At 42.4% G+C, this 15,387-nt stretch overlaps 1 protein-coding gene across 2 annotated transcripts in view; it reads right to left on the bottom strand.

Annotated features, from left to right (window-relative positions):
* Positions 1-6,110: 6,110 nt before the first annotated feature.
* Positions 6,111-15,387, bottom strand: part of LOC112218086 (tubulinyl-Tyr carboxypeptidase 2-like) — a 40,938-nt gene continuing 31,661 nt past the window's right edge. For both annotated transcript variants that reach the window (XM_042300760.1, XM_042300761.1), the window contains one exon: positions 6,111-6,262. In XM_042300760.1, coding sequence (XP_042156694.1) covers positions 6,193-6,262 — 70 coding nt within the window. In that variant the 3' untranslated portion in view covers positions 6,111-6,192. The remainder of the gene's footprint in view (positions 6,263-15,387) is intronic.

Below are 15,387 nucleotides of genomic sequence, written 5' to 3'. Positions count from 1 at the left end.
ACTGATTGTTGTCCTATGGACAGAGTCTCCCACCTCAGCTGTAGATCTCTGCAGTTCATCCAGAGTGATCATGGGCCTCTTGGCTGCATCTCTGATCAGTCTTCTCCTTGTATGAGCTGAAAGTTTAGAGGGACGGCCAGGTCTTGGTAGATTTGCAGTGGTCTGATACTCCTTCCATTTCAATATTATCGCTTGCACAGTGCTCCTTGGGATGTTTAAAGCTTGGGAAATCTTTTTGTATCCAAATCCGGCTTTAAACTTCTTCTCAACAGTATCTCGGACCTGCCTGGTGTGTTCCTTGTTCTTCATGATGCTCTCTGTGCTTTTAATGGACCTCTGAGACTATCACAGTGCAGGTGCATTTATACGGAGACTTGATTACACACAGGTGGATTGTATTTATCATCATTAGTCATTTAGGTCAACATTGGATCATTCAGAGATCCTCACTGAACTTCTGGAGAGAGTTTGCTGCACTGAAAGTAAAAGGGGCTGAATAATTTTGCACGCCCAATTTTTCAGTTTTTGATTTGTTAAAGAAGTTTGAAATATCCAATAAATGTCGTTCCACTTCATGATTGTGTCCCACTTGTTGTTGATTCTTCACAAAAAAATACGGTTTTATATCTTTATGTTTGAAGCCTGAAATGTGGCAAAAGGTCGCAAAGTTCAAGGGGGCCGAATACTTTCGCAAGGCACTGTAGTTCTGCTCTGTAATTCTGTCACATTACATCGAATGAGTTCCAGGGATTGTTTGAACGGTACCTCTCAGAGATAACCAAAAGCACACAGGTGGACAGAGAAGCGTCCACGTGCTGATCAGAGAAAAGTGAGCGTTTTCTCACCTGGAGAGGAATGAAAATGAACCCAGGGTACATAACCTTGAGAGATGAATCTGCTTGTGCGTTAGGGGAAAAGCTCATTTATTGGAACAGAACAGTCATCTCTGCCTTTAGATGAAGAATCACTGGAGTCAGCCTCCTGACAGGCAATTTCTCTCAACACGTTGGGAGTGTTTTCAATATTCTACACACTGCAGAATCCTTAAGTTTGTTCCTAATATTGCACATCACTCTTTTTCTTTAGACCGAAACTAAGTCAGAGTTTGAGGACATTGAATTTGGAATTTCTTGTAGTGAAAGAAGCAACTCCAAAATCTATTGCATTTGGTTGCCTTATATAATGGCCACATTAGTGCTATCAACCGCCCTGCTCTAGCACACAAACTGCTGCTTGTAAACTTGTATCACTATGTGGCCTTAATTCTGTTTTGACATTGCTCACATTCTAGTCAAAATATGATCAAGTCTGTGGCCAAATTGAATTAGTGTGTGTTTCCTTGCCAGGGACATGCCAAGGTTTTTAAACAAAAGTAGGCACTTCACACCCATGTCCCATTCAAATAAACTCGACTTGCTTTGGTTGGTCATCTTTGACTTGTTTTATCTCAGGTTCACATCACTCAAATGTTCTTGTAAATGTGCTGTTCTTTGTCTTTCTGTATTTTCCTCCATCTGAGTTCCTCACCACCGAACCCATACATGGTTGGTGGTGTGAACTGTGAATTAAGGCCATTAGGACTCACGTCTCTGGTCTTAAGAGTTCAGTGATGTTCTGCTGCTGCTGCTGCTGCTGCTGCTGCTGCTGCTGCTGCTGCTGCTGCTGCTGCTGCTTTGTGGAATATCTTGGATGAAAGCATTCACAGGCTGATCGCTTGACAGTTGGTGAGATCCAGCCTCATTGATGATGACTTATCTTCTTGCTGAGACATGGGATGAATCCTAATACTTTGAAGATGATTCCTTTCCTTAGCTCTTGTCCTTTACGCTCATTGACGATTACCTATTAGTTATTTCCTGTTGTGTAATTTAGATAAGTGGGAATGAGGGATAGAAAACAGAGTCAGAAAGTATTGGGATTTATCACATTTATTTTCCAACTATACACAATGGTGGGATATGTACCCAACTGTCATAATTGATTAATATTAACGATACCTTAATAGAAAATGACTCAAGTAAATGTAAAAGTCACCCAGTAAAATACTACTTGAGTAAAAGTGTTTGGTTTCAAATATACTTAAGTATCAAAAGTAAAAGTATAAATCATTCCAAAATCCTTAAGCAAACCAGATGGCACCAATTGCATATATATATATTTTTTTACAGAAGCCAGGGACACACTCCAACACATAATTTACAAAGGAAGCATGTATGTTTAGTGAGTCTGCCAGATCAGAGGCAGTAGGGATGACCAGAGATGTTCTCTTGACAAGTGTGTGCATTGGACAATTTCCCTGTCCTGCTAACCATTCAAAATGTAAGGAGTACATTTGGGTGTCAGGGAAAATGTATGGAGTAGAAAGTACATTATTTTCTTTAGGAATGTAGTGAGGTAAAAGTAAAAGTTGTCCAAAATATAAATAGTAAAGTACAGATAACCCCAAAAAATGACTTAAGTAGTACTTTAAAGTATTTTTACTTAAGTACTTTACACCACTGAGTATACATCACAGAGAAAGGGAGCGAGAGAGAGGTATAACGTTCCCCGGCATTCCATGAGCTGCTTCAGAGATGACAAATTAGGGATTCATTTTATAAATCATCTCTCTGTGTCGTTGCATGTCACACACAGCTGGTGTAAACATATTCATAGAGACCTGGCATCCTGTGCCTGACTATATACAGAGACATATCAGTGCAGTATGAAACCATAGCCTACTGGGGAATATTCTGGAATTTCAGCATTTATATTTACTCCGATGCGGTCAAATCGGCCGGTCTAGTCCTTCCTGTTGTGTAAAGTAATAACAACAAAGACAGAATTAAAAAGATAAATCATTTTTTATTATAACATGCTACAGTTGATAAAAAAACATTGTCAACTGATCATTGTGACAGTAGGAGTTGGGAGGACATCATCTTCCACCAGTGGTAATGCAAAAATAACACTTTGTCATCATCATACATGTAAAAACAACAGGGACAGATTCTGAAGGCTCATTTCAAGAGAATAGTGAGATCTGTTAGCCACATCAGGGCTTTTGAAGCCTCGTTCATACCTGGCGCTAAACATGCATCCTTGGTCCTGATCTTGCCCATATTCTAATTGTGCCCACACAATCCGATCATAATGTGTCTTTTGATTGTACACACCGGTCTACAAATGTGGGCACAATCAGGATGTGGACACAATCAGGACAAAGGACGCATGTTAGAACCACGTATAAACGGGGCTTAAGAAATGCTTCCATTAGTTCTGCTGTTGATCTACCATCAATACTTATCTTCTTCCACTTCAGCCAATGGGACATAAATCAGCCATTTCCAGAAAGATATGACAACATTACCAGCCAACTGGTAGCTCTAGCGGCATTAATATAGAGAGAACACTAACACCCAGAGTTCTAGTCACTTACATTCCCATTTATGAGAAGAGGCCAAGAGAACACCCCTCATGAAATGCACTTTAATACAGGTAAAGCAGTCTCATCTAAAAGCTGAGTTACAGCTGTAAACACAAAGGTTAAGTAGAGTTCCACGTCATGCTTAGAAAACAGCTAAATATTCAGTAGCGATTAGCCCCAACAACATTGCCTTTCAAGTTATCATCCACTGAATGCAGTAGGTGGTGGTACATTATAGTGGTGGCAGCTGTTTTCAGGTTACTCATATTAGGCAGTTATTCAGATAACTTGATTCTTATATATTTTTTTTAAACCATCATTTGGAAAATACAAAATCGCTAAAAAACCCATCTACAGTCATCATGAGGAGTGGTACCGTTTTTCCTCAACCGTATCCCGTTGGATGGTATGTAACGTTTCAAGCCTACTTAGTGTTCAACCTGTTAACAAAGCAAGGCCTTTGAAAATTGATACTGCTACAATGTGGAGTGTCCTTCTTTAAAATCACACATTGTCCAAAGAATGCTACATCATCATCATCATCATCAAAACAATGTGTTTTATGTGTTTCCACCACATCAAAACAACAATAAACTGCATGATTAAACACTGTACTGAGTAATATATTTGTTCAAGAAACAGCAAAGAATCACCAATGGAACTCATCCATAACATGATTTAGCTCAAAACTAAACGGCTAAGAGTAAAAAATCAATTTAAGCTACATCACTTTCAAGTACTACCTTTCAGTTCTCAGATTTGCAGCAGTGAAAGCAGTCTTTTCTCCCGGTAAGTCTTTATTACGGCAGTTTTTAACAATAAGAGTGTTAAACCTAGCCTACATAGATTAGACAAAGGATTGTATTGTGTAAAAAAGAAGCGCATTGTGTTTCTGCATGATTGTAAAACCAAAGTCAAATATTAAGCTGGCTGTTTTGTGCTTAGAGTAGTCTTTCAGACGGCTGGTACCAATGATGTTGGCCTTAATGGTATACTGTCAGACTAGCAGCACCAATCTACACGAATCAAAAAGGATCATATGAAACATCACTGCACTGATATTGTTCAAAATTCAATATAACAAGACTGGATTTCAATTCTGCTGCAATCTAGAAATCTTTTGGATTGAGGAAGACATACGGTTATCTATCATTATCTGTTTGATGTGCATAGCTTCTTTAACCAAATGCTACAAAATCTGATATTGTTCAGTTGGCACCCTCCTGCATATCTGATGATGATTTTTGAATACGATAAAAAACATTCCGAACAACTTTGACAATGCGTCCAGGCAGTTAAGAAGGCAAATGAGGAGCTTCGATTTGATTGATATGTCTGTCTTGCAGTGTTCAGTTCAGTGTTTGCATTCTTAACTTCAAGAAAGGCCTCTAGTTAGGAACTACATGACATTATCAAACATATGTTTTTGCATACATCTGTATAGCGAGGCATAAAAGAGTTGACATTTGATTGATCCGAACTTAACGTAACGGGCGTGGAAAGCCGCCTGAGCGGAGACAGAAGTTAGGTTGAAAATACTGTATCCCTGAAAACGGGATGTTAGCGTTTTAGGGCGACTCCGCATAGGCTAGATTCAAACCAACGTCACTGTCAAATTATTTTTTGGAATAAAAGGTCATGTTCTGGCTAAGCTCCAAAGCATCATTGTCACCAGCTTGGATTTCTTTACAAGAACAATTGCTTAAAACTTGAATTGATCTTTACCAGGGATCCCCAACCCTGTTCCGGGAGAGCCACCGTCCTGTAGGTTTTCACTTCAACCCTATTCTAGCGCACCTGATTCTAATCATTAGCTGGTTGATAAGTTGAATCAGGTTAGTTTACAACTGGCGTTGGAGCGAAAACCTACAGGAGGGTAGCTTTCCAGGAACAGGGTTGGAGAGCCCTGGTTTATGCTGTATCTGTGATAGAGGAGGGCGGGCGACAGAGACAGAGGGGATAATCTAACCCAGAGCTAACAGGGAGTCAGTCAAGGCTGGGGTTTGCCGCAGTACTCAGCAGGCTCTCTGCTTGACTGCTTTGGTCTTTGGCCCCTCTGGGTTCCCCTCACCTCAGGCCTACAGTACCTCTCTCTCTCTCTCTCTCTCTCTCTCATTCACTTCTAATCATCACACTGAGCTGCAGCTCAGCCCAGTGCATAACTACTCAACATTCTTTACAGACTTAGGCAAAACAACAACTATTCAATCTAAAGAATCTTTACATTTTATGAAGGGCTTGAAAAAATAGATATGTCACACTATTTGATCTTTTTTTACATGATGTCAGCATCAAATTCCCAGCTTTTAAAGCTCGCTTCACATTGTCAATGTGACTGAAGTGTAACTGTTGATCTCCTTTTTACATAAAACAATGAAGAGCACCCTCACATACAGTATGTACTTCCCTAAAGGCATGAGAGATCTTGATATGATGTCCGCTACTTAGACATAAGTCCTTTATTCAAAACATAATAGATGTGTATACAGAAGGCATACTGTCCTTCGGGAGTAGAGCAATGTTGAAATACTTATGATGTCAACGTACTGGATGTCAACCTCCAGTTTAGCACTGAGCATAATGTCATCATCTTCACCCTTTTAGATGAGGCTGGTAAAACCCTATAAATACTTTATGAATATGATATACACAATGTATGTTAAATAGATATCCCATTTGAGGGTTTGTGAGGCGGACTGGGGGGGGTCAGAGTGCATGAAAGAAGCACCATGGACAGGAGAGGGTGGGATGGGGGTAGGGAGTCGCGGACACCAGGAGAATGAGTCTCAGATGCGGATCTGGTAGCCGTCATTCAAGGTACTGAGTTCTGCAGGCTTTCGATCCAGAGCTGCAGGTCTGCAAAAAGAGAGACATCGGACCAATTAGCTTTAGCATCATATATTTTAGAGCAGTAAAAGACAAATAGCCAATCAAACTAAGGCCCTATCACGTTAGCTGATGAACTGTGTTGAACACCTCAGACACACTCAATAACTTCCTATTGAAGTGATGATCCTCTCTCAGACACAGAGCAGGTAGGTAAGATGGGGAATAATTGACTAAACCATTTGCTCATGTAGAGAGCCAGTTAGTCAGTTCCCCAGTGTCAGTAAAGCCTGGGGCATCCTTTAGTGTCACGGCCTGGGTGTAATACAGTTTTATGAAGTGTGGTCACGTAGACTAGCTACCCATAGGTTCTCATCAGCATAGTGCAGTTGTCCTTGGGCTGAGGAGAGCAGAGGCGCAGCATTTTCTGACACACACACACACACCTTACACCGTCAGGCTATCAGAAGCATCTGATACCTATCGTTGAGCTCGGAGAGTAAGAGTGAGTGATACCAGAATAGGTATTGGGTTTGTGCTGTAAAACAAACACACACATTTAGTTTGTCAGGGAACTCAGAGGGAAATAGAGGAAGAGTTAGAGAAAGAGAGAGAGGTACGGGGCAGACAGAAAGGGAGTAGTGAGAGAAAGAGAGAAAGAGAGAGAGAGAGTGAAGTATGAAGTGGCAGCAGGACAGTCAGTCAGACAGTCAGACATCACTTTATAATCCTGCGCTGTGGTGGTGCTGTCCTGTCAGCTCAGCCCTGCAGAGTTCTAGCACACAACACTGGCACTGCTATCTCACACACACACACACACACACACACACACACACACACACACACACACACACACACACACACACACTATGCAACCAAACCTGGTTTCTCAGACCCAAAATTATCCACACCCACACAGCACCTTCTCTCAGACAACGACAAAGATACATTTCAAAGAGAAGAAGTATTTCTAAAATAAGGCTTATGGGTTCGACATTCATAAATAAGCACAATCCATAGTAACCAAGGTTTCATATTTCTCCTCTAATGTTGTCTGTCGTCAATATTCTGCTTGGCTCGAAGACCTGAGGGCACTCCTCTTGTCAGTGTTTCTCATGCTCCATTCCCTCCCTCAGAGTTTATTTCCTGCTCAGCAGGGTTGGGGTTAATTCCACAAATTCAATTATACTTCAATTCTCTCTTGCTGTAAATTCCATTTAATTCAATTAAAATTCCAGATCAGTCTTTGAATTCAGAGATAATTCAATTCTTCTAAATTCCAATGTTAGGTCAATTACAATAATTCAATTCCCAGTTCAATTTTATCCCCAACAATTCCACAACTTCCAATTAGATTTCAATTCCCTCAGGCTTTCAGGCTGATCATGTCACTGTTTAATTAGCCTAGCTATACTGCAAATATAGAACTATTTTAAAACAAATCCTGCATTCAATGTTTGATACTATGTGCATTAATTCCATTAACTAGGAAATGTAAAAATACTGAATTCTAATTAAATCAAATTATATTAAATTCCATATATGAAATTCCAATTCAAAAAGTCCAAACAGTCTTACTACAATTCAATTACAATTACATAACTTGAATAATGGTTGAAATTCAAATTGAATTCAACATACATTTTCCACTTGAGTGAATTCAATAATTAAATTGGAATTTCAAATTAAATTGGAATTGACCCTAACCCTGCTGCTCAGTCTCTCCCATCCATCGATCCCCATCTCCCCAGCTCCCTCCGCCAGAAATAGTGAGAATAAGCACTCATCTCAACATCAAACCACTCCATCAATGCAGGCCGTGTGTGCATGTGCGTGTATGTGTGAGAGTATCGGAGAATACTTCTTCAGTACCCTGGACAGCGCTCCAACTCCCTCCCCTGCTGCCCCGATCAATAGCAATCTGTCTTCCAGGGAGAGGGGGTACACTTAGAGGCCAGGCTTCAACACTCAAAGCACCTAGTCAGTCGATCAGTTAGTAAGACAGCTCTCAACTCTCTCTGAGCCACACCTTTCTCACACCGCATTCTCACATCAAGGCTTCCCAGCAGCCCTTGTTAATAGCCCATCTTTCACCACAAGCCTCGAAATGATCATCATTCCTCACCACAAAGAAACACCACTGCTGACCATTCATCAGAATAAAGCCCTAAGTCCTTAGAGAGAGGACAAATTACTTGAGGTTTGGCTTTCTGTTTTAGGGCTGATCAAAACAATTACAACTGTGATGATCCCCTGTAGGGATCACAGTCCAACATGCCAATGCATTGGTTTCTACCCTGATTACACAACATAGAACAAAGAGCTCTGTTGAACAATGATAACTGTGGTTTTGGGCAAAGTGAGGAGAGGCAAGTCTATGCTCACTGATGCCAAAGCAGAAAGCAGCAGAGGTGATGGCAGTGACCTTTTCTGGTTAGTTGAGTCAATTACCACAGGGGGCCACACTGGCTATGGGACACTCTGGTTGAGGTTACTTGAATGGGCTGACCAGTGTTGAGGAGAGAAGGCAGGGGGTATGAAGGGGAAACACAAGGACAGAGGTCCTAGTAGGCAGAGGACTGTTAGCAGACTATGCCACATGTCTGAACGTGGATGACTGCCCAGAACTGAAGGTACAGAGGGCAGAGGAGGTGGTCTGTGGTGGTTAGGGGTCTCACAGGACATGGGGGGCCGGTGAGCCAGAGTGCTCTGTGGTGTCTGAGGCTCCATGTATGGGCCCTAGGCTGGCAGGCAGAGAAGAGGAGAGGCTGCAGGCCTAGACTCCCGAGCTCTGATGAAGAGAATGTATTCTGACAGGCCAGAAGCTCAGAGCAGGAAAAGGACAAACACAGCAGCCAGCCCTTCCCAGACCATTACAGAACAGACAACAGTCAGCCCAGCTGCAGTACAGGCTGCCTCTACAATGTACCGTTAAAAAGAAAAGACAGTGAAGATATGAACAGGAATGAAAATGGTAATTTTGTCTAAAGCAACGGGTCTGACCCTCTCTGACTTTCCTTGTCCAAACAACATCATTGAATATTTCATTTTTCCGTAAACAGGTGGTTTCCTTCCAAGCATGAACATATTCCAGTATTATAAACTGGGTGGTTGGAGCCCTGAATGCTGATTGGCTAACAGCCATGGCATATCAGACCGTATACCAAGGCTATGACAAAACATGCATTTTTACTGCTCTAATTGCAGTACGTTGGTAACCAGTTTATAATAGCAGTAAGGCACCTTGGGGGGGTTTGTGGTATTTGATGGGTTGTGTCATGCCTAGGAACAGACCTTAGCCATGGTATATAACTACACTTCCTCAGGCCTTTTTGCTTAAATATAACCTTGCATTTGATATCGGGAAACTGGGCGGGTCTAGAAGGTTTCTTGAGAGTGCAAATCTATAATTGTTTAGTAGCAATGTGACTGTCTCCTACGATGAAGCCAGGTGAAAGTGACACAGCCAGAAGAGTGGTAAAGCAGAGAGATGGCCTAGGTGTCTGTCAGCCTGTCTGAGAGGAAGATCCTGGGGAGGAAATCAACATTTATAATATTCATACACCTTCGTCTCCAGTGTGACACTTCCCACTGGGCACAGACGACAATTCAACATCTATTCCAAGTTGGTTCAACGTCATTTCATTGAAATGACGTGGAAACAACATTGATTCAACCAGTATGTTCCCAGTGGGTTATGACTATTTCATCTCTGTCTCTAAAGTCCATATGCTGCAAAGACCTTGTCTACAAAGTGAAGTTAATTTCAGACTTTATCTCAGCTTCACATTTGAGTGTTAATGAGAACGATCATGCTGTGCTGAAGCCCACTGCTGAGCAGAGCTCGAGATAACTGCCTTAAGTGCATTACCTCCATATTCAGTCTTTTTAATGGCACTGCTAACATGTCTATGGGTACATCTACTGAAACATTCATCCACAACAGAGGAGATTTTCCAAGCTATTCAGGGATACAATTAAGCTCTCAAGTCTAGCTATCATTCTGCATTTAACCAATTAGATTTAATACGTTCATAAATCTCTGTGGGGATAAAACTCCTGTCTTTGCCAATCAATGTTATTTGGCAGCATTCGCGCCATTAAACAAACCCAACATCTACAAATCTCTGAGGCGGTTTTGCTCGATGAGCAGGCAATGGATGGAGAGAAGAGAGCATTAGCAGGCTTCCACAGATCGGCTAGAATAACATGCTGACCACACTGCCCGCATCACGTGCTTGAGTGTTGCAAAATACATTTACACATTCATGTTATTCAATCATTGCACCCACAATGCTAGCGCATGTCAATGAGCGTCTGCGTAGCAAGTATCTAAAATAGAACCCGCCTCTCCCATCTCCTCATTGGTTTTTAGGAGCATATACCCACGTGGGTGATTGAAAGATGAACAGAGGTCCCCACCTTAAAGTTGGTCCAAGTCCAAAGAAGAAGAAGAAGTCTGAAGGAGGAGAGATTACTAGAAACGGACTCAGTTTACCCTTTTATCTGTGGATTAATTGTCAGAGTAGAGGATCTTGTGCATTTCAGGTAAAATAACAACCCAATGTTTATATCCAAGGACAAATTAGCTAGCAACAGCAAGCTAGCTAGCGAAATTGCCATAAATGTTTAATGCTTTTCAACCTGTCCCCAAATTAATATAGTTGGTTCAGATTTTTCAACCTGCGTGTCCTGATCGCGTCTGGTGTGGATGGACAAAATCAACATGCACGCGAGCGGTGTGGTCAGCATGTTACTCTCCAATCTTTGTACAGAAACTCTGACAGCTGATGACATTTTCTGAGGCGCTGGCTGAACAAAAATGTATATACCATAGCCAGGGACTAGGATAGACTATGTTGGTTGGGTTTGAGGTGAATAATTGAAGGTGTTGGTGACAGAGGACAATGACGTCTCCCTAGGTGGGACGTGTAGGCCATTACGGGAAAAAACACATGAATTTCACATGAAATTTCAGGTGAAATCATGTGTTTTTTTTTCAGTAAAAAAATGTGACACGTATATTGAGGACGTATCAGGGGTTGGACAAGACTCTCTTCCTCAATAATTAATATCTTACAGGAGGCGACAGGCAGAGAGGTGGGTGTCTAAGAACAAGCTCACAATAAATCCCATCAGATTGGCAGGTGGTACTGAACACATACAGTGCTGTGGAAAAGTATTTGCCCCCATTCGAATTTTCTCTACTTTTGCATATTTATTTTATACTGAATGTTATCAGATCTTCAAACAAAACCTAATATTAAATCAAGGGAACCTGAGTGAACAAATAAGACAACAATTTCATTTATTTCATAAACAACGTTATGCAACACCCAATACCCCTGTGTGAAAAAGTTATTACCCCCTTACAGTCAATTTGTGGTTGTGCCACCTTTGGCTGCAATGACTCCCAAACTCTTCCTGCAGTTGTTGATCAGATTCTCACGTCGCTGTGGGAGAATTTCGGCCCCCTCTTGCATGCAGAACTGCTTTAACTAAGTGACATTTGTGGGTTTTCAAGCATGAACTGCTCGTTTCAAGTCCTGCCACAACATCTCAATTGGGATTAGGTCTGGACTTTGGCTAGGCCATTGCAAAACTTCAAATGTGTTGCTTTTTAGCCATTTTCATGTAGACTTGATTGTGTGTTTTGCATCATTGCCTTGCTGCATGACCCAGCTGCTCTTCAGCTCCAGCTCATAGACGCATGGCCTGACATTCTCCTGTAGAATTCTCTGATACAGAGAATAATTCATGGTTCCTTCTATTAAGGCAAGTCATCCAGGTCTCATCTGTCCATAGAACATTCTTCCAAGAGTCTTGAGTATCATACAGGTGCTTCCAGGTGCTTTTTGGCAAACTTGTGTCAACTCATACCAAAGGTAAGCATGGTGGTTGTAGCGTGATGGTTTGGGGATGCTTTACTGTCTCAGAACCTGGACGACTTGCCTTAATAGAAGGAACCATGAATTCTGCTCTGTTTCAGAGAATTCTACAGGAGAATGTCAGGCCATCCGTCTATGAGCTGGAGCTGAAGCGGAAGAGCAGCTGGACAGCAAGACAATGATGCAAAACACACAATGAAGTCTACATGAAAATGGTTAAAAAGCCAAACATTTGCAATGGCCTAGTCAAAGCCCAGACCTTATCCCAATTGAGATGTTGTGGCATTACTTGAAACGAGCAGTTCATGCTTGAAAACCCACAAATGTCGCTGAGTTAAAGTAGTTCTGCATGGAAGAGTGGGCCAAAATTCCTTCACGGCGATGTGAGACTGATCAACAACTACAGGAAGCATTTGGTTGCAGTCATTGCAGCTAAAGGTGGCACATCCAGTTACTGAGTGTTGAGTTTTACATTAACTTTGTTAATTAAATAAAAGTAGAATCACTTTTTTTTGTTATTTGTAAACTCAGGTTCCTTTTATCTAATATTAGCTTTTGGTTGAAGATCTGATAACATTCAGTGTAAAAAATATGCACATCAAGAAAATCAGAAAGGAAGCAAATAGTTTTTCACGACACTGTAGATCTCAGCCTACAGGCCCTCTTTAAATGTCACTGTTGTTCACTTAGAAGAGCCTCTTCTCACTCCTTTGGTCTGTCAGGAAAGATAATGTGCATCATTAGTCTCAATTACTATGGTGTAAGAGGCTATTGTCAAGCCACTTCAAGTGGGGATTACGCACATGAAGAAACTCACATTCAGAATTGCAAACCCACACACTCCCCTGCGTATATATTTGGAAAGCGAAGCTAAAACTATTAATTTGGCTCTATACTCCAGCATTTTGGATTTGAGATCAAATGTTCATATGAGGTGACAGTACAGAATGTACATTACTGTAAGTATAAATAAGAATAGAATATGTTTCTGAACATTTCTATATTAATGTGGATGCTACCATGATTACAGATAATCATGGACGAATCGTGAATAATGATTATGAGAGAGAAACTTACAGATGCACAAAGATCATACCCCTAAGACATGGTACTTCCGGCGCCGACAGAGATGGCCGCCTCGCTTCGCGTTCCTAGGAAACTATGCAGTTTTTTGTTTTTTTACGTGTTATTTCTTACACTAGTACCCCAGGTCATCTTAGGTTTCTTTACATACAGCCGAGAAGAACTACTGAATATAAGATCAGCGTCAACTCACCATCAGTACGACCAAGAATATGTTTTTCGCGATGCGGATCCTGTGTTCTGCCTTACAACCAGTGTAACCGAGTGGATCACATGCAGCGACCAAAAAAAAAACGACTCAGAAAAAGAGGGAAACGAAGCAGTCTTCTGGTCAGACTCCGGAGACGGGCACATCGTGCACCACTCCCTAGCATTCTTCTTGCCAATGTCCAGTCTCTTGACAACAAGGTTGATGAAATCCGAGCAAGGGTAGCATTCCAGAGGGACATCAGAGACTGTAACGTTCTTTGCTTCACGGAAACATGGCTGACTGGAGAGACGCAATCCGAAGCGGTGCAGCCAGCGGGTTTCTCCACGCATCGCGCCGACAGAAACAAACATCTTTCTGGTAAGAAGACGGGCGGGGCGTATGTCTTATGGCCAACGTGACATGGTGTGATGAAAGAAACATACAGGAACTCAAATCCTTCTGTTCACCTGATTTAGAATTCCTCACAATCAAATGTAGACCGCATTATCTACCAAGAGAATTCTCTTCGATTATAATCACAGCCGTATATATCCCCCAAGCAGACACATCGATGGCTCTGAACGAACTTTATTTAACTCTCTGCAAACTGGAAACGATTTATCCGGAGGCTGCATTCATTGTAGCTGGGGATTTTAACAAGGCTAATCTGAAAACAAGACTCCCTAAATTTTATCAGCATATCGATTGCGCAACCAGGGGTGTAAAGACCCTGGATCATTGTTACTCTAACTTCTGCGACGCATATAAGGCCCTGCCCCGCCCCCTTTCGGAAAAGCTGACCACGACTCCATTTTGTTGATCCCTGCCTACAGACAGAAACTAAAACAAGAAGCTCCCACGCTGAGGTCTGTCCAACGCTGGTCCGACCAAGCTGACTCCACACTCCAAGACTGCTTCCATCACGTGGACTGGGAGATGTTTCGTATTGCGTCAGACAACAACATTGACGAATACGCTGATACGGTGTGCGAGTTCATTAGAACGTGCGTTGAAGATGTCGTTCCCATAGCAACGATTAAAACATTCCCTAACCAGAAACCGTGGATTGATGGCAGCATTCGTGTGAAACTGAAGGCACGAACCACTGCTTTTAATCAGGGCAAGGTGTCTGGTAACATGACTGAATACAAACAGTGCAGCTATTCCCTCCGCAAGGCTATCAAACAAGCTAAGCGCCAGTACAGAGACAAAGTAGAATCTCTATTCAACGGCTCAGACACAAGAGGTATGTGGCAGGGTCTACAGTCAATCACGGACTACAGGAAGAAACCCAGCCCAGTCACGGACCAGGATGTCTTGCTCCCAGGCAGATTAAATAACTTTTTGCCCGCTTTGAGGACAATACAGTGCCACTGACACGGCCTGCAACGGAAACATGCGGTCTCTCCTTCACTGCAGCCGAAGTGAGTAAGACATTTAAACGTGTTAACCCTCGCAAGGCTGCAGGCCCAGACGGCATCCCCAGCCGCGCCCTCAGAGCATGCGCAGACCAGCTGGCCGGTGTGTTTACGGACATATTCAATCAATCCCTATACCAGTCTGCTGTTCCCACATGCTTCAAGAGGGCCACCATTGTTCCTGTTCCCAAGAAAGCTAAGGTAACTGAGCTAAACGACTACCGCCCCGTAGCACTCACATCCGTCATCATGAAGTGCTTTGAGAGACTAGTCAAGGACCATATCACCTCCACCCTACCTGACACCCTTGACCCACTCCAATTTGCTTACCGCCCAAATAGGTCCACAGACGATGCAATCTCAACCACACTGCACACTGCCCTAACCCATCTGGACAAGAGGAATACCTATGTGAGAATGCTGTTCATCGACTACAGCTCGGCATTCAACACCATAGTACCCTCCAAGCTCGTCATCAAGCTCGAGACCCTGGGTCTCGACCCCCGCCCTGTGCAACTGGGTACTGGACTTCCTGACGGGCCGCCCCCAGGTGGTGAGGGTAGGCAACAACATCTC

This window comes from Oncorhynchus tshawytscha, linkage group LG18 (assembly GCF_018296145.1).
Source record: "Oncorhynchus tshawytscha isolate Ot180627B linkage group LG18, Otsh_v2.0, whole genome shotgun sequence".
In the NCBI taxonomy this organism is placed as follows: Eukaryota; Metazoa; Chordata; class Actinopteri; order Salmoniformes; family Salmonidae; genus Oncorhynchus; species Oncorhynchus tshawytscha.
The sequence above is the reverse complement of the archived record's forward strand: the minus strand, read 5'-3'. Positions and strand labels throughout refer to the sequence as shown.